Source organism: Chaetodon auriga, chromosome 17 (genome assembly GCF_051107435.1).
Source record: "Chaetodon auriga isolate fChaAug3 chromosome 17, fChaAug3.hap1, whole genome shotgun sequence".
In the NCBI taxonomy this organism is placed as follows: Eukaryota; Metazoa; Chordata; class Actinopteri; order Chaetodontiformes; family Chaetodontidae; genus Chaetodon; species Chaetodon auriga.
The window spans coordinates 11,395,789-11,415,289 of NC_135090.1; the positions used below are offsets into that span (position 1 = coordinate 11,395,789).

Consider the following 19,501-nt stretch of genomic DNA (forward strand, 5'->3'; position numbering starts at 1 on the left):
CTGGACCACTGTTTGTTTGTTTTTTTAAAAGTTTAATTTCAACAAGTGAGTGTTAAAACAGTTGTCCTGTTGCCTAAACTATTCTACTTAAGAGCATGCATTTACATTGACTATGAGAAATCAGCTTGTGCAGCCAGTTCAGTAGATAAAATATGGTTTCCAGCCATGGAGACATTATCGAGACAACCCTAACAGTTTATAGGGCTTTCAGTCAGCTTAAAAATAAATATACTTTCCTGGTCTATATAAAAATGCTGAATTTTATGGCTTAGGCATATATTCTGAATTTATCATTGCAATGTTTGGTGATGCAGAGGCAGTAAAATACAGCCGAGCACACGAGTGAAATATAGAAACACTTTATTCCCAGAATTTGTAGCAGTGAGTTATCTTCAGACATAGAAAGGCCAATATAAACCAACTTTAGTACAACAGCGTGATGTACAACAAGAGCTTACCCATTCACATTCTGTAAACCCCACACAGAGAAACACGATGATTGTTATTGTCCCACCAAGCTACTGCATGGACACTCAACAGCTCTAGTACACAGACAACAGCACACACTTTTGCTTGAGGGTAGGGCAGCAAGAACGCTTGATTTTAGGACATCAACTGTAGCAGATGGGTGGAGTTCAATTCCTTTTTTGGTACAAGAGAATATCACCATGTCATGTGATGCGATGATGGGAAGAACAAGGAGGGACACAGGAAACACATCACCAAAGTACTACGAACAGCAAGAATGGAGGCTGGATCGGAAGAAAGATCGTGGTTGCTCCGCACGCTTTCTCACTGCAGAACACACAGCAAGAGGTTCAGTAACAGTTTTGCTATCACATTCTTTTACCTCTGTAGAAGTCGGTGGACTTCAAGTCTGTATGGGTTTTAAACTTTTTTCTTTTTTGAATGAATGGCTAGATCATAGAAATCCATATGGAGCAACAAAGCTTTCTCACAGGAAGTTACCACAGACGAGAGTTGAACCTCTCTTGTTCATCGTAAGAAAATACCAAAGTTGAGAACACAACTCATTTGTTCTTTCAAGTGCAAAATTCAATACCTAAAATCATACACACCCGTCATCCCCCATCTTCAAAACATCCTCGTCATTTGTCGAAGTTGGAGTGTTATTTTTTTTTGCCACAGAATACACAGCAATTGAGGAAAGTGCTTAAGGAGAGAGGGGGAGGGACACAAATATTGCTTTTCCATCACGATGACAATACTGTGCAGTTGTAAACACAAAGAACAGATTTTTTTAATCATACTGACTGATTCTTCAGTGGTCACTTTTCCTGCTGTTTTAGGGGAAGAATGCAGATAAAGAAGCATAGCTGCAACTCGTGTCGATGGAGGGAGTTTGGATTATCTTCCCGAAAGATGGAAAGCACAGGAGAGATTTATATTGCTATGGGAGGGGAGCTTTTATTTTTAAAAAAGGAGTAGAAACACTTATTTCAGCTCGGAGAATCATACCTTGTTCATTGAATCAATCAGCAGCCTTTATTCTAAAAACAATTGCACATACACACATACAGTACACACACCCAAGCATGCTCACACATACTCAACATCTGCCCTCTGACAAACCTGGGCAAGGTCAGGGTGGATGTATGGAAAAGCCATGCAGGGGCAACAAATGCCAATTAAAATACTTTCCAAATACTTTTCCACACAGTTTTTTTTTTTAGTAATGAGTTTTAAGCGCACCCTTTTACGACAGGCTGCTCAGTGCAGTTTTGTCCTGGCACGACTTCACGGCAACAGTGTACTGGTAAAAAAAACAAAACACAGTTGAAACTGGAGGTGGTATCCCTGACATCCTCTGCCGGGGGAAAGGAGCAGAAGGAGCTGACGGAGCTCTGGATGTCTGAACGGAGCAGGGTGGCAGGCTGGTTTACAGCACAGAGAGTCAAAGACTTTAAAACGGAGTGACGAGGGAACCAGCGGGAGTGTTTGTTCGTCTTGTTTGTGGTGCGCTGCAGTTGGCATGGCTTGGAGTTCCAGGTCACAGGTACAGGGTCACAAGATCAGAGGCGAGGGTTCAGGTCGTCAGAAGTCACAAAGGGCTCAAAGGTCAGAACCAAGGTGCACACTGATGCTGGGAGAGCGCTGCGTGTGGTTTGGCGCCGGACTCAAGTACCCCAGCCCTTCCTCCTGCAGGCTGCAGGAATAGCGGCCAGCTTCAGAGGCGGTGTGGTTGCTGGAGGGAGGGGCGTTGCCGCTGGCCACCTGCTCGAAGGAGCGGGAGAAGACGGCACTGGCGGTGCGCGTCAGGCTGGTGAGAGCTCCTGCCTTGGGCACTGATTGGCTGGAAGTGAGTGTCAGTCGCTTGACAGACAGCTCTGTGTTCTCGCTGACGGCCCGGCCTGTTGTTAGAGGGCCCGCGTCCTTGTCTTTGTCCTTGCTGGTGCGCCCGCCCAGCCGACACTTCTTCATGGCCTTGGCCCCCAGGTTCAACGTGGTAACACTGTTGCTGATAGTGATGGTGGGTGGGGTCATGTCAGGCCCCACACCGCCTGGCCACACCCCTTCATCCACCTCCGATATATCCATCAGCTCATCCGGGGAACCCAGATCCACTGCGTCTGTGAGACAGACACACAGAGGGAGACAAACAAGGACGGAAATGAAAAACAGGAGCGTGCAGAGGAAAAAAATAACCAGCTCCTCTGTCATCCAGCCCACCTGATCCAATTAAATCTTTAAGATGAACGTTACTTAAAAACAATATATTATGCATTTAACGTTTTGCATGTGGGGTCTGATGTGATAGCTTCAAGCTTTGTATTGGGCTGCATGACGGAGGAGTTCCATCACTGTCCAGCAGGTGGCGCCATCACACTGTAACCTCAGCTAACAAGGACACCTCGCCACCTGACATGAGACAATGCAAGTTGCGTATTCCAGCCCAGCACACAGGTTAGATTCACAGTCAGCGGTTTACTGGCAGAGGAGTGCATGTTTCATCCCAAAGGCAGGAGAGGACAGAGTCTAAGAGCGTAAGCCTCGGAAAGACCACAAAGGGAAAGTAGAGGAAAGCAAACGAAGACAGAAAGAAGTAAACCCGAAACACATGTTCCTCTTCACTAACTCTAAAGACACACATAGAAAAATAAACACCTTTCCTGCTTCAAGGCGTGCATCCACACCTGTGTGTGCCAAACAACCCGCATATGCACAAACACACACTTTTGATCTGGTGCTATCACTGTAACAGGACACCTGTAATCAGCTGGTGAACAGACAGATAGGCAGGTCCTGTTAAAATCTTTGACGGTCAGGTTTCGCCTGTTCAAAAAAAAAAAACAGGTCAGGAGTCATCAGATTCAAGTCTAGATTTAATGCAAAGCAGCAAATAATTCAAGACCTGCATATCTTTCCTCAGCTTCTAGCTACCAGTCAGAAGGAAGTAATCTGTCTCCAGGTGCAACCCAGGGGTAATGTGTCGAGGCGTACCGAGGTGTGACCCAGGAGTTAGACCCCCAGACAGCATCGCAAGAGTTCAATCCCCTGGTTCAGGCACTGCTAACAGAGATATGATATCTAGGCTTTATGATTCGAGGTCATGAGACCTTTTCGTTATCAGTGACCTGACCTCAGGCTTTACAGTGACTTTTATGAGGGTTTACAGTTTTATATCTACAGTATGTGTGTCATATTCACTGTTTATACCTGTTCTTTATGCTGCTTGTTTAACTGATGTTCTGCTTTTACTTGTATGATCCAGCCAAACCCATTTTCTTTATTAAGCGTTTTTATTCGGTTATTCATCCGTTAGAGTCAGTTAGATCTTAAATCATTCATTTGATTTAGAGGAGTCTCAGCAGGAGATCTTTATGAGGAAGCTTTAGCCACAAAGGAGAGAGTAAGTGAATGAATGACGTTGGATAGACGGATGACAGGTAAGTGCAGTTAGGTGAAGAGAGGTTGGTGGAGCCCAGCACGTAAAGGTAAAGGGGGAAGTCATCATGCAGCTTTTCAGACCACGCCCCCCCACACACGGTTACCTAGGTTACCCCGGGAGTGGGGCAGGGGGAAGGAGGGTCAGGACCTTAGTACTGGCTCCTCCCTGTGGAGGCCGACCCAGAACCCTCATTCTCCACCATCCGCCTCACAGACTTCTGCCTCCTGACCTCCTGACCCCGCGAGCCGGAGTCATGACCTCGAAGGTCCAGGCTGACCTCGGAGGCGGCGCCCAACGTGTCGCCGTCGGGCTGGATGCGGCCGTCGGGGCGCGGCCGCAGGGAGTCTCCGTTGGGCATTCTTTCGCCGCTCACACCTGTCACACTGATCTCTGGGATGGCCACGCCCCCCAGCGCAGCCTCACTGTCTACACTCACCTCCTGGGACTCTGATGGTGGGGGGGGGGGGCATGGAAGTAGTGCGACAATACATATGTAAGACACACACACGCACACGGACAGACAGACACGTATCATGCACACAAAACAAAAAAACGGCCGTGTGCACGGGCACACACGACCACAGTGACACAAGACACACAGAGGTAATCAATGTAATGGCAGAAAAATAAAAAGACAAAAATCATAGTGATCAGAACATAACACATGGTCAAAGTGCATGCTACGTGGAGGTGAACACGAACACTGTGTTTGAATGGAATCACATTTCATACCGGGTCGCCGCTCACCCCTACACATGAATTAATATTTCATAGTATTTTCCTCCATTGTCTGCTCACAACAACAGCATAAACAAGTAGCTGGCACCCATGAGCTGATATCCATGAGATGAAAAAAAGGCTTTAAGGCTCAAGATGAAATCTACTCATTAAGCTGGCTGAAGGCTGTAATTTACCTGCCTGTAATTTATCTGCACTCTGGGAAAAGAGAGCTGCACTCTCCTCATTCTAAACCACGGACAGACTGTCATCATTGACTCTAATTCTTCACTTAAGTCTTATTTGTTCTGTGGTCACTGAAATGTGATAAACTTCCTTTGGCACAGAGCTGAATCTACACAAACCACAACATAAAACACATATTCAGCACACAGGCGTATCTGTGTTATACTATAAATACACTACCTGCTCTCTGTTTTGTGCTGTGTTGAATCTGGATTGGTATTTTTCACTGACTGCCCTCACACTGTGCATGCTCTCCTGTCTCTCCTGTCTCCCCTGTCTCTCAGCTCACACATAGCTGTGAATGGCCCTCTACAAGTTTCGGGACAGAAGGATGACAACAACACTCAACACAGTGATTGTACGGCATGAAATGGTAGACTGAGTGAACAATGAAGAGATCTAAACTTCTTGCTCTCTCCTTTGGCATCTTTTTGTTCTTCAATCAAACAAGTAGATTTTTATCACTCCATAGAAATGTGATTGTTTAAAGAAAAATGTGCAGACTGTCCGTGAGAGCCTTTCTTTTGTTTTAGTGGATTCAACTCCCACAGTTGTGTCAGTCCTCTCCTTCTCCCCTCGTGTAGGAGTCTTACCGTGTCTCTTCCAGCGGTGTCCCCTGATGGAGAGGGAGGTGACAGCATTTCGGGAGATCCTTGAGGAGGTGGGTGTGATCTCCACCTGGATGCTCCGCGCACCCTCCTTGTTGTTGCTCTTCAGCGCTGCGCCGTGCAGTGACGACTTGATGGCGTTACCCACCTGAGGGCGAGGAGGAGCACACATCCACGCATGTTACTGCTTCAGCTGGTGGCAGAGTTTCACAGAAGGACTGACCAGTGGCTCCCAGCCAGCGAGGAACTGGACTGGCTCTCTGACAGGTTATCAGCTGGCCCAACATGTTCCTGTTACTTCTGTGTCTGTGTTCTACTACAGGCCCCCTTCTTGTCTGTTGCACTTCCTCTAAGCAACCACAGCAATTGCTGCTAACTCAGAGATGTGTGGAGCTGATATAACTGGTATTTCAAATTTACAAGGCAATAAATCCAAAGATGCTTTCTTTGGACCAACAGTGTCCTCAAGTCGAACTGATGCCAAAACACCCTGACAAACCAGCTTTTTAAATCATTTTTTGCAAGTAATTATATAAATCATATAAAAGCAATTATATAAAAGCTCCAAATGTAAAGATAGTGGCCCAATACACAATTCCTGACACTAAGACATGTTTTGTTCCAATCATGGGACCAAACCAATAACATCTGATCAATAACCTCATTTTCTGCACAGGGATAAACCTAAAAGCTTAGTCCAAACTGACTGAGGTACACAGACTAGTGATATAAGAAAAAAAAACAAAAAGGCTTTGTATTTCACAAGTCTTCCTATAATACCCTCTATTCTTGCTGGGAAATCTCAAGCGGCCCTTGCACTAATGATCATGTAACTGTTGAAGACGTAACATGAGGTAGAAGGCATCATAATCACAACACGTCTTTTGTTTGTGGCTGCAACACACTGGTCTTATGAGGTACACGTCACCAAGCTACGCTTAGTTAGCAGCCACCTGGTGTGTTCCACTGCAACAAATAAACACGCTGAACAAAAAGGCTGAGATTTGAACCTTTCCACAATACGGTGAGTGGGTTCATGGCATGTGTCCACAAAGCTCTTTCATTATTGTAAAAACGTCTTTTTAAACCCCAAAACCGTTTTCATTAACGAGAGCCCAAAGTTCGCTGGTTTTGATTGTTGTGGAGGAGTACACCTTGACTTGTGTAGCAATACTGTGAGCTTAGGTTCAATCCTCTACTCCCTGGGCCTCAAGGATTACGGCTTAACGGAGCAGAGTGGAAAGCATGTAAATAATCTAGTGGGATTACACTCTGCTTGCAGCCTCTGACACACACAGAGACCAACACAATACAGCATGGTGTGCTGTGCATGAATCAAAACCACAGGCGAGCATGTGCGTCTAAATCACATGCTCTCTGACACACACACACACACACACACACACACACACACACACACACACACACACACACACACTCTACAGGTCCAAAATCACACACAGAGGAGGGAAATGTGATAGCAGCAGGAAAAAAATATGATTGCACCCACCAACAGAGCTTCAGGGAACAACTCCAGCTGGGCCCGATACAGAACATCATCCAGTGCTTTGGATCCTAGTTCAACTTCCCCATTACACCTACAATCAGGCACAAACACATAAACATGGAACACAGCGTATGAGCTTAAGATACAATTCGATGTTCCCCACTGGAGTTCGAGACACTGCAGTGCTATAGAGCTATTTTCCTCTGAGTGCGTCCCCGTTTTGTTTATTTCGTGTACGCGCATGAAGATGCACATGCACACACAGGTGAATCACACTGAATGTAAACAGAAATTTGGTTTGTTTACAAGAGGACTCCACAGGGCCCCTTTAATAGCTTGATCATCAGATCAGAGCTGTAACAGTCATACAGGCTGAGGCAGCAGACACCAGTCAGTATGTTTTGATGTCAACTGCTTATGTTATATTGTGATGAAGATGTCAAGTCATTTGTGAAATGCGATGCAGCAAAGTAAATTGGTTCAATGTTGTCACAGAACAACCTCTTTTAGAAGAAATACATTAAAACATAATTAGAACGACTCAAATGGTGTCATGGGGGGGCACATGGAGCAGATTTTAAGAAAAACACTCAGCACTGCATACATTCAAAGACATGAAGAGTTACAGCTGATCAGTGAGTCTGTGCTGCACTGGGCTGGCTGTTCCTGCAGGCATGTGTGTACACTCACAAGGCGTAGTGTATCCCTGTGATGAGCTGAACCAGGAATTCTGACGTGACCGTCAGTCGTGTGCTAATGCCCTTGTAGCGCCGCATCTGTTGCCGTGGGTAACCGCATATACACACCCTGGAAGATAACCAATAAAAACACAATAACCAAACTTGTAGAAGTGAAACAGAGAAGCTTCAATCGGAGAAACCACTCCACTGAGCTACTAGGCTGCAGCTGCATCAAGGGAATTCACTTCCCTGTGAGCTGATAGCAAATTCAGTAATGAGCAGATAATTGCAGGGTATAAACATGCACACACAGAGTTCATGCTGCATAATGATTTGTCATTGGTTTACTGCATTACCCACAGGACTTCAAGGCATTGAATAATTTCAAAGCATCTACTGGAGATAGTTCATTATTTCCAGGTTCCATAGAAGTTGCAACAAAGAGAATTCACCTAAACTGAGATAACACCTGTGCATGTGAAGCTTTACCAGCCGCTGTACACATAGACAGCACATAGCTGACACACAGCAAACTGTCAAGGGGAAATCAAAGCTGATGACTTCTCTTTAGCCCTGTCCTTATCAGAGCAATGCTCAACTGCAGTTCTCAGATTACCAAAACCACTGAGCTGAGATGTGTGTACATCGCAGCCCGTCACTGAATAGCCATATCTTGGTTCTCTCTGGCACCAAAGTCTATAAGAGGATCAGATAAGCAAGTGCTTGCAAAATAATGATTGTGTGTGTGTGTGCGTGTTTTTTTACCTGGAGCTGAGCTGGCAGAGGGACTGGAGGGAGGTGGAGGTCATGTAACTGAGAGCAGCATTGTAGCACAGCAGCAGGAAGGTCAGCACCTCAAATCTTAACAGCACAAACAGACCCTTAAAAATAGCCTTCTTATGTCCTCACATTCAACACGACACATAAAACAACACTTAAAAGCATATTAGATCCCAATTTCTCAGACACACTCACGCTTCCATCTATCTGTGGATAAAAACACCACAAAAAGGCAGACTGAAAGACTACAAAGGAAAACTTGATGTTATCAGATTCTCCATAAGAGAATTCCACTCCGAGCAAGACCCGTGCACAGACTCTGATGTGTAAAAACCTGTGGAGCTCCCCTTTAAAAATGACAGTCAGTGAAAATTACAGCATGCACCGATAAAATACCCCGGTTAACTTTCAAAAACTACTGCAACATTGAGGAGATCAAGATCAAAGTATCTCTGCAGGATCTTAAAAAGCAGCCAGACTTGTTTTGTCACATAAGCTGGAAGCCCAAAAAAAAAAAAAAAAAGTCATCTCCTATTTTAAAGAATATTTCCAGTCAGTCTGAAGCAGCAGAAGAAAACAGCCCTGAAAAAACTCGGACCACCACGACCTTCAGAGTTTGGCTGCAGTGTGGCCTCATTACATTAATTTAGGAAACCCTAACAGCAATATCACCACTTCAAATGCAACAAAGCAAAGGGAACTGCCATGGGCCTTCACTGACGTCAGCTCACCATGCATAAAATAATTGGCCCTGGCAGCAACTAAACTCCCTTTGACGAGTGTGAGGACAAGAGCCACTCGAAGTAGACTGATTTTTAAGGCAGCCTACCATATTTAATGAAGCTGTCAAACTACATTGAACTTGAAATTTCAGATCTCTGTTACTTCCCACTGACTGAACTCTTTCCTTATGCCTGAATTTCTGGACAGTTGTAACAAGTTCACGATCATCCTGGTAGAAAACATGCAGCCTGACAAGAACATGACCACTTTCAATGTATGAAGGAATGTTTAAGATATCTGGATTGTCCTCAGTGAAGACTCGTCCCCCCCAGTTTACTCATTTCTTACCTGTTCTGTGCTGTAAAGGTCTCTCTCTGGAGGTGCGGCCCGCTGTACACCACCCTGCTCAGCCCGTGATTGGCTAGAGCCCCTTCAGTAAGGGCAATGGAGCCGATGGCTGAAGGCTGGAGGCGGGAGGATGAAGATTACGATTTTTAATCGAACATTTCAGCAAAAGCAAATTAGGAGATGTGTCTGTGTTTCTCACCTCATGGTACACTGAGGGTTTGGAGAGGGAAGGGACGGTAAAAGATAATACTTTGCTTTGTCCATCTTTATCAACTATTTCCTGCGAGAGAGAACGACAAGGACACAATGAAAAAAATGCTTCAGTGGGCGAGAAAAAAAACAGCAGTTTTTTTTGTGTGTGTACCCTGAATCTCTAAAGAGCATGTGCTTATCTCTTCAAGCACACTCATCTGTGATGCGTGGGTGTGTGTGGACCTCAGGGTCTCCGTTTCCCCACTCAGTTTGTTGGTGTATGTGCGTGTATACTGCCTGAACACACTCACACAAACCCCAGGGTTTTGGTGTCCCCTGTGAGCATGTTAATGTCAAATAGATTAATGAGAGCCAGCCACTGTGCTGAGTGACAGCTGACCTATTCTGCTATTCAGAGAGGAAGTTAGGGGACACTGCACTTTGCTGATAGATAGGACACTGAGAGCCAAAATGGATGAAAATAGGACTCAACATATCTTAATAATTATTCGTGCTGGCATCTCTCTGTGGGAAGCTTGCAGGCATTTGCGAAATGCAACCCATCTATATTGTGTACTTGCAAACTCACTGTATTTCAGTTCCCTTATTTCTTACCCACAATCTTTGAAAACACATGATGCAGATCTTAGAAATACTTGAGCGGTTAAGTCCTCTGCTTCTGGAACTGCACGATTACGCCCACTTGCTAAGCCTCAATGACTTTTTTCTAGTGTTTTTCCTTACCTTGCACTTATCACACTGGAAACTATGAATTGTTATTAACAAGCGTAGAACTCCTCCACTGATAATACATAAAACAAGTCAGCTGTGATATAAGAATGTGAGAATGTAGTGTTAAAAATCTAAATACGCACCAACACACACACGCAAACACACACAGACACACACACACCTCCCCTACCAGGTTGTAAATGCCCAGCAACAGGGCCTCGATGCAGCCGGAGGTGTGGGGGTCTCTGGCTGCGCTGACGGACAGGAGGCTCCACAGGAGCTCTGGCAGGAACTGTAGCGTGAAACGCTGCAGCTGCGGCTCACCACTCCGGTAAAACTCAAACAATTGGTGACATACTGGCTCCAGCAACTGGGTAGGACAGAAAGCCAAAAACACAGGCACATGGTTACATCGATAACTGCCACTAGAGCTGTGATAAATTTTGCATTTGGCATTTATGGCGCATCAATAAAGTCGGGATGAAGCACAGCAGCATTTCGGGGATGCAGTGTGCTGGACTGTCACACAGATCCATAAACCCAAAAAAAACAAAGGACAAAAAGAACACAAGATAATGTGCAAAATATAATAATTACAGTTTAAATGGTTGCACTGGAAACATGACAAAATACTCAAAGTGTTGTATGGTCAGGTATTCAACGCAGATGTTAACATGAGTAAAAATATGTGTGGCCATACATCACTGTAGTTCTCTCGGATGACCTTGTAGAGTGCAGGGACCAGGCAACCTTTGTCTTTCAGCGAGGCGGCATAGCTGGACACAGCACTGTCAGGGAGGGTCTGAAACACACATGAACAGCAACTGAAGACTGATACACTACTGACTTGATTCCATCAGATCGAATAAGTCAGTCAAAAAAATCAGACAGGCAAAATGCTCTGCCTCTGAAGTGCTAATGGTGGGGTAAGACGGCAAGCGGAGTATGAACAAAACCTCGCCCCAAGTGCAACGTCATATATGAAGGAGGCAGAATTTAATATCAATAAGGGTGATTATACTTTGACTAAATTTTGCAGAGACAGGTGGTAACAGTGTCAAAAGAACCGGTCAGTTACATCAATCTGGTTGCATTTAAAGCTTCACGGGGAGGGGGTTTGCAGGTTGGTCCCCATCACACAGGAGAATCTCTACCGCTCCCTTATTATCAACATGCCTCACCGAGCCTCGGCTTCAGTAACAGTCACGTATCAGTGCTCATGTTTGAGTAGGAGCATGCAATTCTCTGGGAACAAAACACTTCAGAGAGTGTTTGTTTATGTGCGTGGAAAAAAAAAATTGCCAATAATAAGCAGCAGAGAATGTACTGCATACTGATTATGTCCTTTTAAACACTACTTTTTGCACACACACACACACACACACACATACACACAGAAACAATACCTTAAATTCTGACAGCCATTCCTCCACCACTCCTTGGTCCATAGCCAACATGATCCCTCATCTGCAGTGGAGTCACCTCTACCTGAGAGGGAGAAACAAATATGGCATAAACACACATTCTGCATAATTCAAGACACAAAAGCAAATATACAGTATGCGTGCACACGCATACACACGAACATACACACACCCAAGCAATCACAGCTTGGACAAGGCTCCTTCCCTGCTTGCCAGCTTTCTATTATTTCCTATCCTTTTAAAAATATCCTATTACAAATGGCAAACAATGCCATGGCAGTGGTGAAAAGTGACTGTGTCCGCTCCAGGCATCAATTCAATACTCCAAAGAAGCACAAGTCCCTCCGTCCCTCTCACTCTCCTGTTTGCCTCCTATTCCTCTCCAGACACACATCTCTGCAGCAAGTATCTAACCTGGTCTCAACTCAGGCTCACAAGTCAGGAAAAAAAAAATAAATTACCCACACAGAGAAGCCTGGATGGCTTCACGGTTGAAGCACTGATGAGAAAAAAGAAGTGGCACAGCAGAATTTAGATGCTTGTCGAACAGCCTCTACAGATTGTATGTCTTTAAACGGGGACAGGCAGAAGAAGAGGCTCTTACGTCTCTAGGTGACATTTACCTGTGCTGAAATGAATGCTCTGTTCTCTCCACCTCTGCCTCCATCCATCTTGGTTATTTCTGATATCCTCGTCTATCCATCACAGCACTTACGCTGTCTGCATCTAAATATCCCTCTTCCCTCCTTTACACACTCAACTTGCATGCATGTAGCTTCTTTTCTGCTGAACCTCCAATTTCACACATGCCTTTTCTTGCTTATTCTCAGGACAATTTTTCGTATGCTCTCCGTGTCATTTTAATTCCCTCTCTGTGTGTTTTGATACAGCATCTGCTGCTTCCTGTCCGACACTGCTGCTTGCAGTCACAGCAGAAGGGAGAATGTGCAAGATGGAAATAGAAGGAAAAAGCAACAGAGACAGAAAACTATGAGGAAAAATTCAGATGGTGTTCTGAAACACATCTCAACACACAAACTACAACTCTGCACTGTGAGGGTCAACGTAAGGCAATGGCTGAACAGAGATACCTGCTTTCTGCTATGGAGGAGGAGGACACAGTCTCTATGCATCGCTGATGGATTATCTGCTTTCTACTGGCATTTTTTTTTTTTTTTCCTCTGTGGGGATGTCGTGTCTGCACTCTGAATCTGTGAGCACAAGGCTAAACTGGCTGTTGAATGCTGGAACAAAGTCCATGTTTGGTATGTCTGGTAACAGAGGCTGAGAAAAAGAAAGAGGGAGGAAGGAGTCCTTCTATGTGCACACTTATCATGCAGAGACATGTGCTTAAATCTGAGATGAAGGCAGCATAATTTACCATGTTTCAAAACTCTTCCACTTCAAACATTTCCCTCTGTGGACGACACACACCGACACACGTACCACACACACACAAGTATTAACCTTTCCGGCCGTGAGAAAAACATTTCAGACATATTCTGGAAGATTCAGAAGATTACAGATCTGATTTTAAATCATGATATGTATGTGTGTGTGTGTGTGTGTGTGTGTGTGTGTGTGTGTGTGTGTGTGTTCATGCCTGTCTAATGCATGTGGTGTAATAAAGAACAAACAGAAAAAATCGTTATGGTGATTTTCATCTCTTCCTTTCCCTGTCCTTGCTTTGCTTCCTCTGTCCCTCCACTCATCCTCCCACACAGCATCCCTTCTGTCTCTCTCTCTCTCTCTCTCTCTCTCTCTTGCTCTCTCTCTAACTCTTCCCATCTTCCCTGCGCCCTAATCTGTCTTTGACACATCTAAATGCTTTATTCTGTATTATTCCGGTGCTTGGTCCCTCCATGGCAGCCAGGTGTCTATTTATGGACTGTACCAATGACAGGAACGACAAGGGGGGAGGGGAGCCAGTGACTCATGAAATGGGGAAGGATTATAAAGCAGAATAGCCTCCATTTAGAGAAATTAGTTCTTTGTGGCAGCCTGTTGTTCTGTTATTTCACGCTGGTGAAGACAACAAGGAGGACAGCGAGATCTAAAGCCAGCATGTACATTTTAATGGCAAACTCACAGAATGACAAAATAAAAGGCTTTGATTATAGTGCGGATGAGTCAGTCGTGTAAGAGTACAGCTTTCTCCTCCTACAGAGTCACTTCTAACCGGTCAGCTCGGTCCACGCTGTCTGGGGCATAGCATCTGCATCATCTGTATCCAGAAAAAGATGCCTGAACACTGAAATCAGCAGCTGCCTGCCATGCCGCCTACCTGTGTGATATATATGCCTCCCACCTCAGCACCAAGCCAAGAAGCCACTGCAGCAACATAAGAGCAGTGCAGAGGGTGGACGCTCGGGTACAAAGTTGCTATAATGGGATGTTGCTGTGTTTCAAAGTGTATTTTTAAAATGACCTTAATCATGTAGAACATGAAACATTCATTTAACAAATGTGTAACAAAAATGTTAAGAGTACATTCGGTGGTGCATGCTAAAGCCCCTTCAGACAAATTGTAATTTGTTATATTGGGCTCTAAAAAGAATTGAGTTGACTTACACAAGATTAAAAAGTATTCAGTGATTGAGATTTTGCCAACATAAACCTGAATGAGTCAACCATAAAATCCAAATATATTCAAAATGTTTTTTAAAAAGGTGTCAGACAAAGACAGCAAGTAACAATTATTATCACTCTGCTGAATATTTCATCTGGTCTATCAAATGTCAGAGAGCAGTGAAAAATGCCCATCATAATTCCTAAAGCACAAGGTGACGTTATCAAATAGGGTTTTTTTTTTTGTCCAATAAACAATCCAAAACCCAAAGATGTTTTGTTTTTAAGAAAAAAAAAAAAGATAACCAAACAATTTGTAGATTTTCAATTTTTTTTTGTTCAAAACTGATCAGTTTGCCATTCAACACCTAATTAATTAATCAGCCAATAATCTTTCAGCACAAGCACAAGCAGCAACAACAAAAAAACCTTACCAACACCCATCTATCACTCTCACTTTTAGTATGTTTAATGCAGTATGAAGACTTTTATCATGTTCCAACAGCTAGAAAGATTCAGGATTACATCTGTGCTTAACTGATTAATTGTCGGAAAACAGTCAAATTTTTTTATTTCCTGGAGCTAAAGTGGACCGCCAACAATCCAAAACCCAAAGACATTTTACAAAGTCATTTTACAATGAAATAACACTACGAGCAAAATGTTACACAGGGGAAGTTAGAACTGGAGAATATGTTTGATTGATAAATGAAATGATAAATCAGTTGCGAAAATATCTGCTGATTAATTTTGGTCTGTTGGTCCACTAATTGTTCAACCTCCTAACTATTCCAGCTTTAATATTGATATAATTTTAGTTCACATGAACAGACTAAAAAAAAACACAACTGAACTACTCATCCATGAAAATGGTGATGACTCAATCTGAAACTGTGTTCAAACCACAAGAGACAGCAGTACAAACGGCACATAATGCCCTGTCTCGAAGATTTCTAAGATCTACTACTATCTACTGACATACTGCAGACGGGTAGGCGCAACTGGTGGAGGAACATAGAAAACTAATCGGCCTGGGAATATAGAGCGTAATTATGTTATTAGGCAGATGATTGTCTTCCGTCTTAGTTGGCTAACTGTTAGCCATCTCTATGTCATTATGGACTCACAGATCAGGACAGAAATCAATATAAGGCAGAGAGAGCGCGCGCACACACACACACACACACACACACACACACTGCAAATGATGCAACAGCTGGTGCTCTTCTTCTGTGCAGCTCAACCACACTGTCCAGAACAAATGCACACGCACACATGCACACACACACACACACACACAAACAACACATGAATAAACCAGTGTTAAGGATAAGTGGCTGAGCAGGCTTGACAAACACAAGCAACAGACCAATGGCGTGATGAACGAGTAGATGGATGACGAATGCAGGAGAGACACGGGTAGGCAGTGCAGGAGGACAGCAGAGATTGATGAAGGAATGAATAGAGGGAGATAAGTGGATGTATAGAAAGATGAGGGATAAGAGGGATCTATGACAACCCAAGGGATGGATAACTCAAGAGGAGGGAGACAGTAGGGTCAATAAAGGAGGAGAGTTCATTAGGCTTCAATCCGTGCTGCCCCTGACAGCCCCGCAGGCTCTGGGAAACACATGAGATGCAGACAGATACTGAAACACACACACACATGTCTGTGATCTCAACAGGCTCCAGAAATTATGGATCTAACCAATGCGTTTGGTAGCTTAGCTTTGGCTGACTGAGTTTTTCCACCAATACAAAGCTCTGAAGCCACCTACTTGCAAAAGCAGTGACGGAGGATGTGTCATGCATTGCACAAATGCGTGTTTACTGAATGTCTGGTTTGACAAAACCTGTTCCTGTGAGCTAGCTAAAGCTGACAGCTCGTTCCCTCTGAATTTACACCCACGCCTCAGTCTTAAAGTCTCTGACACACAAAGACACAGACACACACGCGTGCACGCACATAGAGTAGGCAGTCTAAATGAGCTTATTTCTGACTCCTCCTTCCGAAGGCTTCTGCCAACGCAACGGGTTTCCTTTGAATTTACATTCCTGATCCTTGTTGTAAGCATGCTTGCATGTCCTGACAGGAGTTGCCGTAAAACACCTGACAAACACACCATAAACATACTACTTCACATGGGTTAATACAAAACACACAGGAAATCAGCACAATCAAAACGCAGAGTGTCATCGGGTGCACAGCGGTGAAACGAGAACATACCTGTATGAGAAAGCTGTCGGAGAGAGAAGTGAAGCGAGTCCATGCGAGAATGAATTAAGGGGACACACATACACATCCCTCCCTGCTGATTAAGTCATTTCCTATTACACATATGCTTTGGAACCTTGTTTTTTTTCAGGAAGTGAGTGGGCCAATAAGACTGAGGGCCTGAATGGAGGGAAGAAAGAAAGCAGAGAGAAAGACTAAGTGGGTGGTTTTGAAAGTCAGAGTTACCCCAGCTGCTTTTTCCTGTGGTTGAGGACGCAAGCCACACAAGCTATTGGTTACGCTGATAATGACACCTACGTTACTAAGCCCAGAGCTACGTGGAAACTAAGAATTGTAAAACAGATCAAACAAGCTGAAGTGAACCTAAACTAACTTAAGTATCCTGGGCTGACTCAACTCTTTCATGGACACACCCAGACCACTAATAAACTGTTTAACTGCACCAGCCAATGTCAGAGTCTGGCACTACAGCAATATGCCTCCAACTCAAATTTCCAAACTGGGTCAGTTATCAACTGTCAACAAGCTGGTTTCAAATTGAATTGAAGCAAAAAGGCATTAAGGAACTATTTTGAGGAGTTGGGGGGTGTCCTAGCCAAGGTAGGTAGGATGTTATATAACTGTGGCCATAAAGGGCAGAGCCTCTAACATGCCCAGAGCTCACAGCCTGCCTGCCCTGATCTCCAGCCCTGCTAAGATCTGTTTACACGGCGTGTCTGTTCCTGGGACTTCAGCATTTTGTTTAAACATCTCTCTTCAGTTTCTATCACATCTTTTTCAAGCTGTCTGTTGCTATATTCTTTATTTGGACCATCTTGCCCTGAGGTTAACCCTGTTGCATCACCACCTCCCACCTTAATCTCCCCCTGGGTCTTCTTCAATAGCTGGTTGCTTACAGCTTGGAGGAGGAGGGTGGGGGGTGGTTCTGCTTTTCTGCTTCTGTTTTCTCTCTCATGCGTACACATACATATATAGCAGAGGACTGCCTGTAGCTAAGCACAAATGACAACTGAGTCTGTGGTTTGTGTGTGGTTTTTGCTGCCGAGGGAGACAGATAGAGAGATCTGACAGGGAGGAATCCTCTTACAGCAGCCCATGCGCCTTTCTCCGTTGCCTCTAAGCCAGTGATGCATCTTCGTCCCTCCTCTCGCCCCCCCAATTCCCTGTCACCCTTCAGCAAGTGAGCCTGAAGAGACCAGTGATTAACATCACTGATGTTTCAATTCCAACTCTCCCTTTACAATTAATTTGTCTCAGCTTCTCTAATCACAGTTAGACAACTCTCATGTAAACTATTTATGTTCAAGGGATGGCAACTGTTTTCATTGCTCAAATAGTCAGGATACTTCATGAAACCGCAGGAATGGGTGACTCTGGCTATGATGCTGGATGACAGGAGAGCCCGCACGATCTTCTTGCTCCAAGACCTGCCGGGCTTCACTGTCAAAGAGCATTAAAAGGCCTGAGACACTGACAGCCACGGATGCATCCCTTTTATGCAAACAGACACACACACATCATTACGACGCCACTTTATCACTGCACAATCACCCACTCGACAAACCTGTCCATGGCTGAAGGGCAAGCCCCTCCCTAATGACAAAGGCAAACAGAAACAGACACACACACACACACACACACACACACACACACACAGTATGAAATGTAAAGTCCAAACAACACAATAATCTTATTTAACCAATAACCAGTAAACTACCAGAGGCACAGCCTTTGTGAAGGACACAGAATGTGAAACAAACATCTTGCAACTTGAATGCATGTGCAGTAACAAAGAAGCTCATTTCACACAGCAGGACTGCTATGGGCTTTACAGCAAAGCTTCATATTAGTCCCCCTCAGACAGGAAACCCCCAAACTGGCTGAGTAGTACGGAGGAAAGCTGCATCACATGATAGCTACAAGAAAAAGCCTGACAATGCATTATCTGACAAACCAGCCTGCAGAGGTGTATCAAACGTTACCTCTGCCAGGCTGGTACACAAACACGCACACAGGATTCACCTGAGGAATCTCAACAAGTATCTTAACAAGGTCCCGACAGAGCGCACAAGACACCCACGGCTGTTACTAAACTGAATACAGTCAGGTACAAAGTCTGCCTCTGTGACACATGTGACTGTGTCTACTACAGTAGGGAAATGGTCGCAATGAAAAGCTCATTATTTTAGCACTCTGGAGAGCCTTCCCATCTTAACTGCAGTTGTATTTCATGCTGCATAGCTAATTTTGGTATCCATATCTGCCCTTTGGCACTGCTAACCAGCTAACGTTAGTTTGTCACAATAACAACTATTAGTTTACGTTTAAAAAATGGGAAATTCCGTCTATAGGAACTGCTGGTGGAACGGCAAACGTTAGCTTTCCCAGCCGTATAATTCAGTGTATTCGTTAAGCAGTATCAGCCAGAGACTGTAAATTAATCCTCCGCCGTCACACTCTCTACCTCGGCTTGCTGAATGACTTCGGGCTGTCACCACAGTTGCCTACATATTAGCTTGCTAGTTAGCTAGCTTGGCTAAGGCGCGACACCAAGTAAACTGGGGAAGTTACTGTTTACTTACTGGCATGCTATCTGTCAATTTCCTGGTGTCGCTGTCCTCTATCGTTCCGACAAGACGAGTAAACGGCTATCACTTCGCTAGTCCATAAATGTCCTCAATAATTCATCAACATCAGCTCCTTCCATCTTCACTACTTTCTCCACTCAGACTACCTTAAACGAGGGTCTCTGTCTCCCCGGAGTGACAGGGATCTGAGCCAATGATCGAGCAGTATATCAGTTTGACGCCACGCCTTCAAAACCTAATAT

General features: G+C 44.4%; 1 protein-coding gene across 2 annotated transcripts; it reads right to left on the minus strand.

The window, feature by feature from the left end:
• Nucleotides 1-343: 343 nt before the first annotated feature.
• On the minus strand, nt 344-19,422 carry hycc1 (hyccin PI4KA lipid kinase complex subunit 1). 2 transcript variants are annotated; one of them, XM_076754355.1, is made up of 12 exons: nt 19,254-19,408; nt 11,850-11,931; nt 11,144-11,245; nt 10,634-10,813; nt 9,719-9,799; nt 9,520-9,635; nt 8,434-8,529; nt 7,679-7,795; nt 6,992-7,079; nt 5,467-5,629; nt 4,014-4,357; nt 908-2,591 (listed from the first exon to the last, which is right to left on the minus strand). In XM_076754355.1, the coding sequence occupies exons 2-11, from the start codon at nt 11,898-11,900 to the stop codon at nt 4,059-4,061; spliced, it is 1,293 nt and encodes a 430-aa protein (XP_076610470.1). In that variant the 5' UTR covers nt 11,901-11,931; nt 19,254-19,408; the 3' UTR covers nt 908-2,591; nt 4,014-4,058. The 2 variants fall into 2 exon arrangements, with proteins under 2 accessions (XP_076610469.1, XP_076610470.1); XM_076754354.1 differs by lacking the exon at nt 4,014-4,357 and having other exon boundaries at nt 344-2,591; nt 19,254-19,422.
• Between the last annotated feature and the right edge of the window lie 79 nt (nt 19,423-19,501).